The following is a 17,367-nucleotide window of genomic DNA, read 5'->3' as shown; positions in this document are numbered from 1 at the left end:
GAAACATGTCTATCCCACCCACACCTGCACTCTCAGAACCCCTCTCTCTCTCTGAAACACAGTCAGAAACATGTCTATCCCATCCACACCTGCACTCTCAGAACCCCTCTCTCTCTCTGAAACACAGACAGAAACATGTCTATCCCACCCACACCTGCTCTCTCAGAACCCCTCTCTCTCTCTGAAACACAGACAGAAACATGTCTATCCCACCCACACCTGCTCTCTCAGAACCCCTCTCTCTCTCTGAAACACAGACAGAAACATGTCTATCCCACCCACACCTGCTCTCTCAGAACCCCTCTCTCTCTCTGAAACACAGACAGAAACATGTCTATCCCACCCACACCTGCTCTCTCAGAACCCCTCTCTCTCTCTGAAACACAGACAGAAACATGTCTATCCCACCCACACCTGCTCTCTCAGAACCCCTCTCTCTCTCTGAAACACAGACAGTCAGAAACATGTCTATCCCATCCACACCTGCTCACTCAGAACCCCTCTCTCTCTCTGAAACACAGACAGTCAGAAACATGTCTATCCCATCCACACTTGCTCACTCAGAACCCCTCTCTCTCTCTGAAACACAGACAGTCAGAAACATGTCTATCCCATCCACACCTGCTCACTCAGAACCCCTCTCTCTCTCTGAAACACAGACAGTCAGAAACATGTCTATCCCATCCACACCTGCTCACTCAGAACACCTCTCTCTCTCTCTGAAACACAGACAGAAACATGTCTATAGGCGTGTGTGTGCTACAGGCAGACAGACAAACAGAGTGACGGACAGACAGACAGGCAGACAGACAAACAGAGTGACAGGCAGACAGACAAACAGAGTGACAAACAGACAGACAGACAGACAGACAGACAGACAGACAGACAGACAGACAGACAGACAGACAGACAGACAGACAGACAGGCAGACAGACAGACAAACAGGCAGTCAGGCAGACAGGCAGACAGACAGGCAGACAGGCAGGCAGACAGTCAGGCAGACAGAGAGGCAGATAGTCAATCAGACAGACAGTCTGGCAGACAGAGAGGCAGACAGAGAGGCAGATAGTCAATCAGACAGACAGTCAGGCAGGCAGACCGAGACACTCTGTCTTCCATATCTTCCTGTATCAGATCATGATTCTTTACCACAGGTGGATTGTTACTGTGGGTGGCAGCCAACAAACTACATCCCAGCCTGAAACAACAGACTAACTGTCATATGTACATTCCTTCTCCAGGCCTGGTTATGTAGAACAGTGTTGCAGAGAGGTTGTTTGTGAAATATCAATGAGTTTTGTCGGAAAGACTGAGGCGTCTGCCGCGTAATTATGGAAGAGGGGTTGACAGCTAGGAATATCTAGAGGTGCTGCTGAAAAATAACGACACACACACACACCTGTCTCCCTGACTCAGATCTCCAGCATGGAATATTAAACAGTAGGCTGATGTCAGACTACTCAGATACAGGAGACAGAGAGACAAGATGGAATCCATCCCTCCTTCCTTCATATTAACATAAAACACTTCGAATCATCATTTAGTCCCACATTTTTGTTCATTTTACCTTTATTTAACTAGGCAAGTCAGTTAAGAACAAATTCTTATTTGCAATGACAGAACAACAGATTTGTACCTTGTCAGCTCGGGAATTTGAACTTGCAACCTTCCGGTTACTAGTCCAACGCTCTAACCACTAGGCTACCCTGCCGCAATCATTCAATATGCTGAAGATAGTTTGGGGGAATGTTTTACTTTTACTCAGTGTGATTATTATGACCGAAAGGTGATCAATGACTCATGGAAATAGGAATACAGATAAGACACTATAGAAATAGACATCATAGAAATAGACATCATAGAAATAGCCACCATAGAAATATACATCATAGAAATATACATCATAGAAATAGACATCATAGAAATAGACATCATAGAAATAGACATCATAGAAATAGCCACCATAGAAATAGCCATCATAGAAATATACATCATAGAAATAGCCACCATAGAAATAGCCATCATAGAAATAGCCATCATAAAAATAGACATCATAGAAATAGACACCATAGAAAGACACCATAGTAATGTGACACCGTCCGTCCCAACTTTACTAAGCGATAAATGGACAGACTCCTTACCTTTGTCTTTGCTGCTCTCTGCTGGTCAAAATATGAAAGAGTGCAAACTGTGGCCATTTGTGGTGAGGAAGGAACATTACAATCAAACAGTTGATCAGCCATTGTTTTGTTTAATATGATTTAGTTAAACACATGAGACCCTTACATTGACCAGGTTTATTTCCAATACAATATCACACAACAAGTTGCAACATGTGAAAGAAAAGAGAGCTAGAGAAGGTGTGTGTGTTTGTGTGTTTGTGTGTGTGTGTGTGTGTGTGTGTGTGTGTGTGTGTGTGTGTGTGTGTGTGTGTGTGTGTGTGTGTGTGTGTGTGTGTGTGTGAGTGTGTGTGTGTGTGTGTGTGTGTGATTGTGTGTGATTGTGTGTGTGTGTGTGTGTGTGTGTGTGTGTGTGTGTGTGTGTGTGTGTGTGTGTGTGTGTGCGTGTGTGTGAATCCTGAATGTGTCGTTGGTATGTGCTGACTGATAACAGGAAAGAACATTCAGCAGGCAGGAGACTTTGTACATTTCTAACGTGAACCGACATAAATATATTGAAATAATAACAGAGATTTGGTGTAAGATATCAGTGGCTTGGTTATTGCTTATAGTCCCATGTACATGTACATCACAGTGCTTGGAGTTTTGACTTGTAAACCAAAGTGTTTGGCTTGAATCCAAGGGTTTGAACAACAGGTGCACTTTATAGTTAGGCTGGTCCCAGATCTGTTTGTGCTCTTGACAACTCCACTACTGTCACTGCAATTCCATTTGTAGCCTGGTCCCAGATCTGTTTGTGTTACTCCTTGAGTTGGAATCATGGCACAAACAGATCTAGGACCAGGCTAGCCAATTGGCATGACGATGAGTGAGGAGGATTTAGAGTGATGGCACAAACAGACTGGCAATCAGGCTATGTTGTATATAGTTACGTAAACAAGTGACTATGTGTTGTACAGTTTGGAGATGAAGTCCTTTTAGTAATGTAGCCTGAAACCCAGATCTGTTTTGTGCTAACATTCCACTCCGTGTACTCGGTGTCAAGTGCCAAACATGACATAACAAGGAGTGGAACGTGAGCACAAACAGTAGTCATAATAGTAGTCACAGTAGTCATAATTACATTACGGGGTGTATTTTAGGACAATGAAGTTGAATTCCACTTGCAGGTATAGGGGTTAGGGCTTCAAGGGTGAAGAGGTTGCGATAGACTTAGATTCTTCCAAAGGAAAATTTGGAGGGCGACCTCTAGGGTCAGGGGTTAGGGGTTGGTGACTGGGGCTAGAGAGAGAGAGAGAGAGAGAGGGAGAGAGGGAGAGAGGGAGAGAGGGAGAGAGAGAGAGGGAGAGAGGGAGAGAGAGAGAGAGAGAGAGAGAGAGAGAGAGAGAGAAAGACAGAGAGAGAGAGAGAGAGAGAGAGGGAGAGGGAGAGGGAGAAAGAGAAAGAGAGAGAGAGTTAGGGGTTAGGGGTTGGTGACTGGGCCTAGAGTTGGGGTAAAGCTTGGAAGTATAGCTTCCTCCCATGTCCCTGGGCTCCAACCAACCAACCAGGGATCCTCTGCCTCGTAAATACACATGACCCCCCTCTTGACCCCCCGCATCGTAGCGTCACGCCGTAGAAAAGGTAGTGATTCCAACTCCGTTACATATGGTTTGGAGGTCTTGGGGATGGGGGGCTGTGAGGTACTTAGCAGGTGTTGAGAGCAGTGGTCGGGGACTTGGTCAGGATCTTCAATGTCTGGCATTAAGGTACATCTGAAGAGATGAGGATGGTAGGATGTAGGGGTTAGGATGTAGGGGTTAGGATGTAGGGTGTAGGGGTTAGGATGTAGGGGTTAGGATGTAGGGGTTAGGGCAGGGTTTACTGATCCTGGTCCTGGTCCCAGCACCAACCAGTATTTTGACTTAATAAGTACTTTACACTACTGGAACCAACACACTGCAAACCTGGTGCTGGGGAAAATCCACAATGTGCACCCTTCTGGGTCCATAGGACCAGGATTGGGAAACACAAAAATCTGAAAACAAGCAGTACTCTGGACCTCGTTGGGTAAGATTTGAATACCCCTGAAGTAGGCAGGGTGTAGGGCTTAGGGTGTAGGGCTTAGGGTGTAGGGCTTAGGGTGTAGAGCAGGGCTGTTCAATTCCAGTCAGTTGCACTCACCTGGTGTCTCAGGACTGGACTAGTCTCTTATTAGAAGGAGAGGATGAAAACCAGAAGTGTTTGGGCCCACCAGGACCAGGACCAGGACCAGGACCAGGACCAGGACCGACATAGAACAGCCCTGGTGTAGGGGTTAGGGTCTACTGATTATGTGTTGTAGGGTGTATGTGGTAGGGTGTAGGGGTTAGGGTCTACTGATTATGTGTTGTAGGGTGTAGGTGGTAGGGTGTAGGGGTTAGGGTCTACTGATTATGTGTTGTAGGGTGTAGGTGGTAGGGTGTAGGGGTTAGGGTCTACTGATTATGTGTTGTAGGGTGTAGGTGGTAGGGTGTAGGGGTTAGGGTCTACTGATTATGTGTTGTAGGGTGTATGTGGTAGGGTGTAGGGGTTAGGGTCTACTGATTATGTGTTGTAGGGTATAGGTGGTAGGGTGTAGGGGTTAGGGTCTACTGATTATGTCTATAGGGGTTAGGGTCTACTGATTATGTGTTGTAGGGTGTAGGTGGTAGGGTGTAGGGGTTAGGGTCTACTGATTATGTGTTGTAGGGTGTATGTGGTAGGGTGTAGGGGTTAGGGTCTACTGATTATGTCTATAGGGGTTAGGGTCTACTGATAGGGTCTATGTGTTGAAGGGGGGAGTGGTCAGGTACAAAGTGATGGCAGGAGTGAAGATGAGGATGGTACCCAGTATGGAGACAGTGAGGAACACCCACAATAAGATCCTGTCCAACACCTGAGCCACAAACTTCCAGTCCTGCACCACCTGGAGGGAGAGAGAGGGAGAGAGAGAGAGAGAGAGAGAGAGAGAGCGAGAGGGGGGAGATAGAGGGAGAGTGAGAGAGAGTGTGAGAGAGAGCGAGGGAGGGAGGGAGGGAGGGAGGGAGGGAGGGAGGGAGGGAGGGAGGGAGGGAGGGAGGGAGGGAGGGAGGGAGGGAGGGAGGGAGGGAGGGAGGGAGGGAGGGAGGGAGGGAGGGAAAGAAAGAGAATGATCTCAACAATAAGACATTTTTTCCCCATCTGAAAACTAAAAGATATAGAGACAGACAGTTACACACAGACACACCCCTACCTCTCTGATAAAGTGTTCCTTCTTGATGTGACGGCTGATGTACCGTACTGAGTTGGTGGCTTTCTCCAGCATGGCCAACCAGGCATGGTTCTCATCCTCCTTCCCCCCGACAGGGCCTCTCTGCTGGGCTTGGCCGTGGCCCGACGCCCCCCTCCTCCCTGGACCTCCGCGGGGCTTCAGCTCTGGGCTACGCAGCTCAATGTCTGGGTAGTGGTACCTAGCAATTACACCAGTTACAACTAATCACCACAATCACAACGTTGATTATTCAGGAATACAGTCACTTCTCTTTCTCTCTCTCTTTCTTTCTCTCTTTCTCTCTTTCTTTCTTTCTTTCTTTCTCTCTTTCTTTCTTTCTTTCTCTCTTTCTTTCTTTCTTTCCATTAAATGAAAGAGAATCATAAAATATATATCAACAATATCTCATTATTATTCTTTATTTATTCACATCAGGGTTGAACTACAGTTGTTATATTCCCTCAATATATTTTCATCTTATCTTCTAAAATATGATTTTATTAATTTGTTATTGAATTGAATCATAAAAGATCAACCCAATCAATTATTGGTAATCAACTGGAAAAAAGAGTAGGTGTGTTTGTGTGTGTACCTGTCAGTGTGTCCCCTCATGCAAAGCAGTCTGGGTAGCCTCTGGAGGAAGAGGTTTTTTACCCAGGGGGCCATGGGGTGGTAGGTGGCTGAGGAGCGGTGGTGGACGTTGATGACAAACACTGTGACGATGATGGAGAAGGTGACGAAGATCATGATGAAGAGGAGGTACTCTCCAATCAGAGGGATCACCTTGGTGATGAATAGATAAATAACATGTTCATGATATCACATCTCTAAAGAGTACAACAATACCTGCTTCCCACTACAGGGCCAAGCTGAACCAGCAGGGTGTACTACAGGGCCAAGCTGAAACCAGCAGGGTGTACTACAGGGCCAAGCTGAACCGGCAGGGTGTACTACAGGGCCAAGCTGAACCAGCAGGGTGTACTACAGGGCCAAGCTGAACCAGCCGGGTGTACTACAGGGCCAAGCTGAACCAGCAGGGTGTACTACAGGGCCAAGCTGAACCAGCAGGGTGTACTACAGGGCCAAGCTGAACCAGCAGGGTGTACTACAGGGCCAAGCTGAACCCTACTGGACTGCCTTTCTCTTGGCACATGGTCATTTCCAGTATGGTACCAACAACAATGGCCGACCCTGTAGTATAGCTCGGCTTGGCAAACTAGTTTAAAAAGGCTCAAGAGCGTTCCACAGACAGACAGTCCCCCAGCGACCTCCACTGACCTTGGAGGAGGACGGTATAATCTCTTCTATGACGAGGAGGAACACGGTGAGAGACACCAGGACCGACGTGGACAGAGACAGCTTCTCTCCTTCGTCAGACGGGAGGTAGAACACCAACACGGTCAGGAAGGACAGACCGAGACAGGGGATGATGAGGAAGAGTGTGTAGAACAAAGGAAGCCTCTTGAGGATGAAGGAGTAGGTAACGAAGGGGTACCAGTAGATACCGTCCCGTCGGCTGCCCTTGGCACCGGTGGCGTTGAGGATCTCCCATTCACCTGGAAGGGAATTGGATCAGTGATTGCATGTTATCTTCAATGTTGTTGGATAATGGGACCACATTCACATTGGACATAGAGAGACAGGACATTGTCATACTGATTAACGTCTTCATCAACTGTGGTGGGAAGAGACTGACAAACCGGGTTAGTTACCTGCTGTTTCTTGTCTTTAACCAACATGTATTAACTGGTAATGAAACCGCCTTACGTTTCCCTCTATACACTGTCTACCCGTGAGATATTACTGTAGTTAGAACAAGTATCTGAAGCTTTTGGAGTAGCAGGACGTTTTACTTCAAGAGTATTTATTCCTACACACCGTTGTCGAAGAAGTCCTTACGGTCGACGTAGTGGTCCACAAGGACCAGGTCCACCATGTTGCCGTCGTAGGTCCACGAGCCAAACTTCATGGAGCAGTTCTGTCTGTGTTGGGGAGGGGAAAACATTCTGTCTGTGGTGACTGCAGTTCTGTCTGTGTTGGGGAGGGGAAAACATTCTGTCTGTGGTGACTGCAGTTCTGTCTGTGTTGGGGAGGGGAAAACATTCTGTCTGTGGTGACTGCAGATCTGTCTGTGTTGGGGAGGGGAAAACATTCTGTCTGTGGTGACTGCAGTTCTGTCTGTATTGGGGAGGGGAAAACATTCTGTCTGTGGTGACTGCAGTTCTGTCTGTGTTGGGGAGGGGAAAACATTCTGTCTGTGTTGGGGAGGGGAAAACATTCTGTCTGTGTTGGGGAGGGGAAAACATTCTGTCTGTGTTGGGGAGGCGAAAACATTCTGTCTGTGGTGACTGCAGATCTGTCTGTATTGGGGAGGGGAAAACATTCTGTCTGTGGTGGGGAGGGGGAAAACATTCTGTCTGTGGTGACTGCAGTTCAGTCTGTGTTGGGGAAGGGAAAACATTCTGTCTGTGGTGACTGCAGTTCTGTCTGTGGTGGGGAGGGGAAAACATTCTGTCTGTGTTGGGGAGGGGAAAACATTCTGTCTGTGGTGGGGAGGGGAAAACATTCAGACAGACAGAACATTCTGTCTGTATTGGGGAGGGGGAAACATTCTGTCTGTGGTGACTGCAGTTCTGTCTGTATTGGGGAGGGGAAAACATTCTGTCTGTGGTGACTGCAGTTCTGTCTGTGTTGGGGAGGGGAAAACATTCTGTCTGTGGTGACTGCAGATCTGTCTGTGTTGGGGAGGGGAAAACATTCTGTCTGTGGTGACTGCAGTTCTGTCTGTATTGGGGAGGGGAAAACATTCTGTCTGTGGTGACTGCAGTTCTGTCTGTGTTGGGGAGGGGAAAACATTCTGTCTGTGTTGGGGAGGGGAAAACATTCTGTCTGTGTTGGGGAGGGGAAAACATTCTGTCTGTGTTGGGGAGGGGAAAACATTCTGTCTGTGGTGACTGCAAGTCTGTCTGTGTTGGGGAGGGGAAAACATTCTGTCTGTGTTGGGGAGGGGAAAACATTCTGTCTGTGTTGGGGAGGGGAAAACATTCTGTCTGTGGTGACTGCAGTTCTGTCTGTATTAGGGAGGGGAAAACATTCTGTCTGTGTTGGGGAGGGGAAAACATTCTGTCTGTGGTGACTGCAGTTCTGTTTGTGTTGGGGAGGGGAAAACATTCTGTCTGTGGTGACTGCAGATCTGTCTGTATTGGGGAGGGGAAAACATTCTGTCTGTGGTGGGGAGGGGAAAACATTCTGTCTGTGGTGACTGCAGTTCTGTCTGTGTTGGGGAGGGGAAAACATTCTGTCTGTGGTGACTGCAGTTCAGTCTGTGTTGGGGAGGGGAAAACATTCTGTCTGTGGTGACTGCAGTTCTGTCTGTGGTGGGGAGGGGAAAACATTCTGTCTGTGTTGGGGAGGGGAAAACATTCTGTCTGTGGTGGGGAGGGGAAAACATTCTGTCTGTGTTGGGGAGGGGATAACATTCTGTCTGTGTTGGGGAGGAGAAAACATTCTGTCTGTGGTGGGGAGGGGAAAACCTTCTGTCTGTGGTGACTGCAGTTCTGTCTGTATTGGGGAGGGGGAAAACATTCTGTCTGTGGTGACTGCAGTTCAGTCTGTGTTGGGGAGGGGAAAACATTCTGTCTGTGTTGGGGAGGGGAAAACATTCTGTCTGTGGTGACTGCAGTTCTGTCTGTATTGGGGAGGGGAAAACATTCTGTCTGTGGTGACTGCAGTTCAGTCTGTGTTGGGGAGGGGAAAACATTCTGTCTGTGGTGACTGTAGTTCTGTCTGTGTTGGGGAGGGGAAAACATTCTGTCTGTGGTGACTGCAGTTCAGTCTGTGTTGGGGAGGGGAAAACATTCTGTCTGTGTTGGGGAGGGGAAAACATTCTGTCTGTGTTGGGGAGGGGAAAACATTCTGTCTGTGGTGACTGCAGTTCTGTCTGTATTGGGGAGGGGAAAACATTCTGTCTGTGGTGACTGCAGTTCAGTCTGTGTTGGGGAGGGGAAAACATTCTGTCTGTGGTGACTGTAGTTCTGTCTGTGTTGGGGAGGGGAAAACATTCTGTCTGTGGTGACTGCAGTTCAGTCTGTGTTGGGGAGGGGAAAACATTCTGTCTGTGGTGGGGAGGGGAAAACATTCTGTCTGTGGTGGAGAGGGGAAAACACTCTGTCTGTGTTGGGGAGGGGAAAACATTCTGTCTGTGTTGGGGAGGGGAAAACATTCTGTCTGTGTTGGGGAGGGGAAAACATTCTGTCTGTGGTGACTGCAGTTCAGTCTGTGTTGGGGAGGGGAAAACATTCTGTCTGTGGTGTGGAGGGGAAAACATTCTGTCTGTGGTGACTGCAGTTCTGTCTGTGTTGGAGAGGGGAAAACATTCAGTCTGTGTTGGGGAGGGGGAAACATTCTGTCTGTGGTGGGGAGGGGAAAACATTCTGTCTGTGTTGGGGAGGGGAAAACATTCTGTCTGTGTTGGGGAGGGGAAAACATTCTGTCTGTGTTGGGGAGGGGAAAACATTCTGTCTGTGGTGACTGCAAGTCTGTCTGTGTTGGGGAGGGGAAAACATTCTGTCTGTGTTGGGGAGGGGAAAACATTCTGTCTGTGTTGGGGAGGGGAAAACATTCTGTCTGTGGTGACTGCAGTTCTGTCTGTATTAGGGAGGGGAAAACATTCTGTCTGTGTTGGGGAGGGGAAAACATTCTGTCTGTGGTGACTGCAGTTCTGTCTGTGGTGGGGAGGGGAAAACATTCTGTCTGTGTTGGGGAGGGGGAAACATTCTGTCTGTGGTGACTGCAGTTCTGTTGTGTTGGGGAGGGGAAAACATTCTGTCTGTGGTGACTGCAGATCTGTCTGTATTGGGGAGGGGAAAACATTCTGTCTGTGGTGGGGAGGGGAAAACATTCTGTCTGTGGTGACTGCAGTTCAGTCTGTGTTGGGGAGGGGAAAACATTCTGTCTGTGGTGTGGAGGGGAAAACATTCTGTCTGTGGTGACTGCAGTTCTGTCTGTGTTGGAGAGGGGAAAACATTCAGTCTGTGTTGGGGAGGGGGAAACATTCTGTCTGTGGTGGGGAGGGGGAAACATTCTGTCTGTGGTGGGGAGGGGGAAACATTCTGTCTGTGTTGGGGAGGGGGAAACATTCTGTCTGTGGTGGGGAGGGGGAAACATTCTGTCTGTGGTGGGGAGGGGGAAACATTCTGTCTGTGTTGGGGAGGGGGAAACATTCTGTCTGTGGTGGGGAGGGGGAAACATTCTGTCTGTGGTGGGGAGGGGGAAACATTCAGTCTGTGTTGGAGAGGGGAAAACATTCAGTCTGTGTTGGGGAGGGGGAAACATTCTGTCTGTGGTGGGGAGGGGGAAACATTCTGTCTGTGGTGGGGAGGGGGAAACATTCTGTCTGTGTTGGGGAGGGGGAAACATTCTGTCTGTGTTGGGGAGGGGGAACATTCTGTCTGTGTTGGGGAGGGGGAACATTCTGTCTGTGGTGACTGCATTCTGTCTGTGTTGGGGAGGGGGAAACATTCTGTCTGTGTTGGGGAGGGGGAAACATTCTGTCTGTGTTGGGGAGGGGGAAACATTCTGTCTGTGTTGGGGAGGGGGAAACATTCTGTCTGTGTTGGGGAGGGGGAAACATTCTGTCTGTGTTGGGGAGGGGGAAACATTCTGTCTGTGTTGGGGAGGGGGAAACATTCTGTCTGTGTTGGGGAGGGGGAAACATTCTGTCTGTGGTGGGGAGGGGGAAACATTCTGTCTGTGGTGGGGAGGGGGAAACATTCTGTCTGTGTTGGGGAGGGGGAAACATTCTGTCTGTGTTGGGGAGGGGGAAACATTCTGTCTGTGGTGGGGAGGGGGAAACATTCTGTCTGTGTTGGGGAGGGGGAACATTCTGTCTGTGGTGACTGCATTCTGTCTGTGTTGGGGAGGGGGAACATTCTGTCTGTGGTGACTGCATTCTGTCTGTGTTGGGGAGGGGGAACATTCTGTCTGTGGTGACTGCATTCTGTCTGTGTTGGGGAGGGGGAAACATTCTGTCTGTGGTGGGGAGGGGGAAACATTCTGTCTGTGGTGACTGCATTCTGTCTGTGGTGGGGAGGGGGAAACATTCTGTCTGTGGTGGGGAGGGGAAACATTCTGTCTGTGTTGGGGAGGGGGAAACATTCTGTCTGTGGTGGGGAGGGGAAACATTCTGTCTGTGGTGTTAAATGGACTTTATATTAAAGTATTTATATTGTAAAGTAACAAAGAAGTTATATATCTTTTTTTAAATGTTGTTTTTTTAACAAAAAAATATACACCAGTCACATCTCAATCAACCAATCAACCAACCAATCAACCAATCAATCAACCATCAACCAGCCAACCAAAGGGAAGGGGAGAGCGAGTGATAAAGGAGAAGAAGTGACACAACAAATCTTATAAATGATAGTGATAAAGTGATATGGTAAAACAGAGATAATCATGGATAAAGTGATATAGTAAAACAGAGATAATCATGGATGTCACCTTCTTCCCGTCCGACAGGTAGGACTGATGGATTGTTTGGTTGATTAGTGTGTGTGTGTGTGTGTGTGTCTGTGTGTATGTGCTTCCATGTTAGTGTTTATGTGTGTGTGAGCTTGTGTGTGTTCATGTGTGTATGTTGTGTGTGTGTGAGCGTTCGTGTGTGTGTGTGTGTCCAGCGGTCAGTCCCACCTGTCGAAGGGAAAGAAGGTGACGTCCATGGTGCATGAAGACTTGTAGCTGGCCGGAGGGGTCCACCTGATTGTCCCGTCTGACCTCACGATGGCTTTGGTCATCAGAGAGCCCTCGAAACGCCCGTCAGCACTGAGGGGGGAGAGGGAGTGAGTGAGTGAGTAAGGGGGATAGGGAGGGAGGAGTTAGGATAGGGATGGGAGGTATGGGAGGGAGGGACGAAGGGAGGGAAGGAGGGGAAGTTAGTTGGTGAGTTGTGTTAGACACATTTTAAAGATCACAACAAAAGACGATGAGACTATTGAAAAGGACCAGCAGAAGCTTTCAGGATGCTGCGTGGTAGCGCTGGTTGTCCTAAAACGATACTAGATTATAATAGACCTCCATGCTAACCCTGCTAACATGAATGATTATAATAGACCTCCATGCTAATCCTGCTAACATAAATTATTATAATAGAGCTCCATGCTAACCCTGCTAACATAAATTATTATAATAGACCTCCATGCTAACTCTGCTAACATAAATTATTATAATAGACCTCCATGCTAACCCTGCTAACATAAATTATTATAATAGACCTCCATGCTAACTCTGCTAACATAAATTATTATAATAGACCTCCATGCTAATCTTGCTAACATGATTGATTATAATAGACCTCCATGCTAACCCTGCTAACATAAATGATTATAATAGACCTCCATGCTAATCCTGCTAACATGAATGATTATAATAGACCTCCATGCTAATCCTGCTAACAGAAATTATTATAATAGATCTCCATGCTAATCCTGCTAACATAAATGATTATAATAGACCTCCATGCTAATCCTGCTAACATGAATGATTATAATAGACCTCCATGCTAATCCTGCTAACATGAATGATTATAATAGACCTCCATGCTAATCCTGCTAACATGAATGATTATAATAGATCTCCATGCTAACCCTGCTAACATGAATGATTATAATAGACCTCCATGCTAATCCTGCTAACATGAATGATTATAATAGACCTCCATGCTAATCCTGCTAACATAAATGATTATAATAGACCTCCATGCTAATCCTGCTAACATGAATGATTATAATAGACCTCCATGCTAACACTGCTAACATGAATGATTATAATAGACCTCCATGCTAATCCTGCTAACATGAATGATTATAATAGACCTCCATGCTAACACTGCTAACATGAATGATTATAATAGACCTCCATGCTAATCCTGCTAACATAAATTATTTACCTTTATTTAACTAGGCAAGTCAGTTAAGAACAAATTCTTATTTTCAATGACGGCCTAGGAACAGCGAGTTAACTGCCTGTTCAGGGGCAGAACGACAGATTTGTACCTTGTCAGCTCGGGGATTTGAACTTGCAACCTTCCGGTTACTAGTCCAACGCTCTAACCACTAGGCTACCCTAGTGGTTAGACCTCCATGCTAATCCTGCTAACATAAATGATTATAATAGACCTCCATGCTAATCCTGCTAACATGAATGATTATAATAGACCTCCATGCTAATCCTGCTAACATAAATTATTATAATAGACCTCCATGCTAATCCTGCTAACATAAATTATTATAATAGACCTCCATGCTAATCCTGCTAACATAAATGAAGTGAAGAGGAAGAAAAGTCCTCAGAAGTACTATGTTATACACTATGTTATCAATTAGAGTGAAGAGTTGTCTTACAAGTAAAGCAGGTTCTAAGAAAGCATTCATTGATTTTTCAGGGACAATAAAGTATCAAAGAAAGTCTGAAAACACAGAGCTGAGCCCATAGGAAGCAGGAAGTAGTGTGGACTCACTTCTCATAGAGGACGATGTCTGGCAGCCATATTGTTTCAGAGGGAACTCTGATAGAGGTGATTCCTCCATACTCATCAGGGTTCCACTGGAGCTTCACATCTACCCACTCCTACAGAACATATAACATTACATTATAACAGAACAATACACCATTACATTATAACAGAACAATACACCATTACATTATAACAGAACAATACACCATTACATTATAACAGAACAATATACCATTACATTATAACAGAACAATACACCATTACATTATAACAGAACAATACACCATTACATTATAACAGAACAATACACCACTACATTATAACAGAACAATATACCACTACATTATAACTTAACATTATAAAATAACATAACATTATAACCTAACAATATAACATTACATTATAATGTAACATTACATTATAACATGACAATATAACATAACATTATAACCTAACAATATAACATTACATTATAACATTACATTATAACATGACAATATAACATAACATTATAACATGACATTATAACATGACATTATAACATGACATTATATCATGACAATATGACATGACATTATAACATGACAATATGACATGACATTATAACATGACATTATAACATGACATTATAACATGACATTATAACATGACAATATGACATGACATTATAACATGACAATATGACATGACATTATAACATGACATTATAACATGACATTATAACATGACATTATAACATGACATTATAACATGACATTATAACATGACAATATGACATGACATTATAACATGACATTATAACATGACATTATGACATGACAATATGACATGACATTATAACATGACATTATAACATGACATTATAACATGACATTATAACATGACATTATAACATAACATTATAACATGACATTATAACATACCATTACAATAATACCAATACAGGCATGAACTGTATAACACTGCTACATAAATACAGCACCATATTGATGTCTTCTAGAAACAAGTGAAGCTTTATGAAGACATTGTTGAAGCATTAATATTACAACATTAATAACAGAGGCCTTTTGTGTTCAAACTACAGTAGAGATGCTGCTGTTGGTCCTTACCTGTCATAGCCAGACATTAGTAGTCATCAGCTGATTGGTCCTTACCTGTCATAGCCAGACATTAGCAGTCATCAGCTGATTGGTCCTTACCTGTCATAGCCAGACATTAGTAGTCATCAGCTGATTGGTCCTTACCTGTCATAGCCAGACATTAGTAGTCATCAGCTGATTGGTCCTTACCTGTCATAGCCAGACATTAGTAGTCATCAGCTGATTGGTCCTTACCTGTCATAGCCAGACATTAGTAGTCATCAGCTGATTGGTCCTTACCTGTCATAGCCGGACATTAGTAGTCATCAGCTGATTGGTCCTTACCTGTCAAAGCCAGACATTATTAGTCATCAGCTGATTGGTCCTTACCTGTCATAGCCGGACATTAGTAGTCATCAGCTGATTGGTCCTTACCTGTCAAAGCCAGACATTATTAGTCATCAGCTGACTGGTCCTTACCTGTCATAGCCGGACATTAGTAGTCATCAGCTGATTGGTCCTTACCTGTCATAGCCAGACATTAGTAGTCATCAGCTGATTGGTCCTTACCTGTCATAGCCAGACATTAGCAGTCATCAGCTGATTGGTCCTTACCTGTCATAGCCAGACATTAGTAGTCATCAGCTGATTGGTCCTTACCTGTCATAGCCAGACATTAGTAGTCATCAGCTGATTGGTCCTTACCTGTCATAGCCAGACATTAGTAGTCATCAGCTGATTGGTCCTTACCTGTCATAGCCAGACATTAGTAGTCATCAGCTGATTGGTCCTTACCTGTCATAGCCGGACATTAGTAGTCATCAGCTGATTGGTCCTTACCTGTCAAAGCCAGACATTATTAGTCATCAGCTGATTGGTCCTTACCTGTCATAGCCGGACATTAGTAGTCATCAGCTGATTGGTCCTTACCTGTCAAAGCCAGACATTATTAGTCATCAGCTGACTGGTCCTTACCTGTCATAGCCGGACATTAGTAGTCATCAGCTGATTGGTCCTTACCTGTCATAGCCAGACATTAGTAGTCATCAGCTGATTGGTCCTTACCTGTCATAGCCAGACATTAGTAGTCATCAGCTGATTGGTCCTTACCTGTCATAGCCAGACATTATTAGTCATCAGCTGATTGGTCCTTACCTGTCAAAGCCAGATATTAGTAGTCATCAGCTGATTGGTCCTTACCTGTCATAGCCAGACATTAGTAGTCATCAGCTGATTGGTCCTTACCTGTCATAGCCAGACATTATTAGTCATCAGCTGATTGGTCCTTACCTGTCATAGCCAGACATTAGTAGTCATCAGCTGATTGGTCCTTACCTGTCATAGCCAGACATTAGTAGTCATCAGCTGATTGGTCCTTACCTGTCATAGCCAGACATTATTAGTCATCAGCTGATTGGTCCTTACCTGTCATAGCCAGACATTAGTAGTCATCAGCTGATTGGTCCTTACCTGTCATAGCCAGACATTATTAGTCATCAGCTGATTGGTCCTTACCTGTCATAGCCAGACATTAGTAGTCATCAGCTGATTGGTCCTTACCTGTCATAGCCAGACATTATTAGTCATCAGCTGATTGGTCCTTACCTGCCATAGCCAGACATTAGTAGTCATCAGCTGATTGGTCCTTACCTGTCAAAGCCAGACATTATTAGTCATCAGATGATTGGTCCTTACCTGTCATAGCCAGACATTAGTAGTCATCAGCTGATTGGTCCTTACCTGTCATAGCCAGACATTATTAGTCATCAGCTGATTGGTCCTTACCTGTCAAAGCCAGATATTAGTAGTCATCAGCTGATTGGTCCTTACCTGTCAAAGCCAGACATTAGTACTCATCAGCTGATTGGTCCTTACCTGTCATAGCCAGACATTAGTAGTCATCAGCTGATTGGTCCTTACCTGTCATAGCCAGACATTAGTAGTCATCAGCTGATTGGTCCTTACCTGTCATAGCCAGCCATTAGTAGTCATCTGCTGATTGGTCCTTACCTGCCATAGCCGGACATTAGTAGTCATCAGCTGATTGGTCCTTATATGCCATAGCCAGACATTAGTAGTCATCTGCTGATTGGTCCTTACCTGCCATAGCCGGACATTAGTAGTCATCAGCTGATTGGTCCTTACCTGTCATAGCCAGACATTAGTAGTCATCAGCTGATTGGTCCTTACCTGCCATAGCCGGACATTAGTAGTCATCAGCTGATTGGTCCTTACCTGCCATAGCCAGACATTAGTAGTCATCCGCTGATTGGTCCTTACCTGGCATAGTCAGACATTAGTAGTCATCAGCTGATTGGTCCTTCCTTACCTGTCATAGCCAGACATTATTAGTCATCAGCTGATTGGTCCTTACCTGCCATAGCCAGACATTAGTAGTCATCAGCT

The 17,367-nt window shown here is 45.4% G+C and overlaps 1 protein-coding gene across 2 annotated transcripts in view; it reads right to left on the bottom strand.

Moving 5' to 3' along the window:
- Nucleotides 1–2,230: 2,230 nt before the first annotated feature.
- The window catches only part of LOC109883844 (neuronal acetylcholine receptor subunit non-alpha-3), a 29,161-nt gene continuing 14,024 nt past the window's right edge, over nt 2,231–17,367 (bottom strand). Inside the window, exons 3-10 of one of the 2 annotated variants that reach the window (XM_031816222.1) lie at nt 17,336–17,367; nt 13,886–13,995; nt 12,061–12,192; nt 7,249–7,352; nt 6,649–6,926; nt 5,963–6,153; nt 5,353–5,569; nt 2,231–5,046 (exon numbers count right to left, since the gene is read on the bottom strand). The exon at nt 17,336–17,367 is cut by the window's right edge and continues 13 nt beyond it. In XM_031816222.1, the coding sequence (XP_031672082.1) occupies nt 4,903–5,046; nt 5,353–5,569; nt 5,963–6,153; nt 6,649–6,926; nt 7,249–7,352; nt 12,061–12,192; nt 13,886–13,995; nt 17,336–17,367 (1,208 nt within the window). In that variant the 3' untranslated portion in view covers nt 2,231–4,902. Of the gene's footprint in view, nt 5,047–5,352; nt 5,570–5,962; nt 6,154–6,648; nt 6,927–7,248; nt 7,353–12,060; nt 12,193–13,885; nt 13,996–16,566; nt 16,597–17,335 lie in introns of those variants that run through there. The other variant, XM_031816224.1, reaches the window with a different exon arrangement.

Source organism: Oncorhynchus kisutch, unplaced genomic scaffold (genome assembly GCF_002021735.2).
Source record: "Oncorhynchus kisutch isolate 150728-3 unplaced genomic scaffold, Okis_V2 scaffold765, whole genome shotgun sequence".
NCBI classification, from domain to species: Eukaryota; Metazoa; Chordata; class Actinopteri; order Salmoniformes; family Salmonidae; genus Oncorhynchus; species Oncorhynchus kisutch.
Note: the sequence above shows the minus strand (reverse complement) of the source record. Positions and strands in the feature narration are given on the sequence as shown.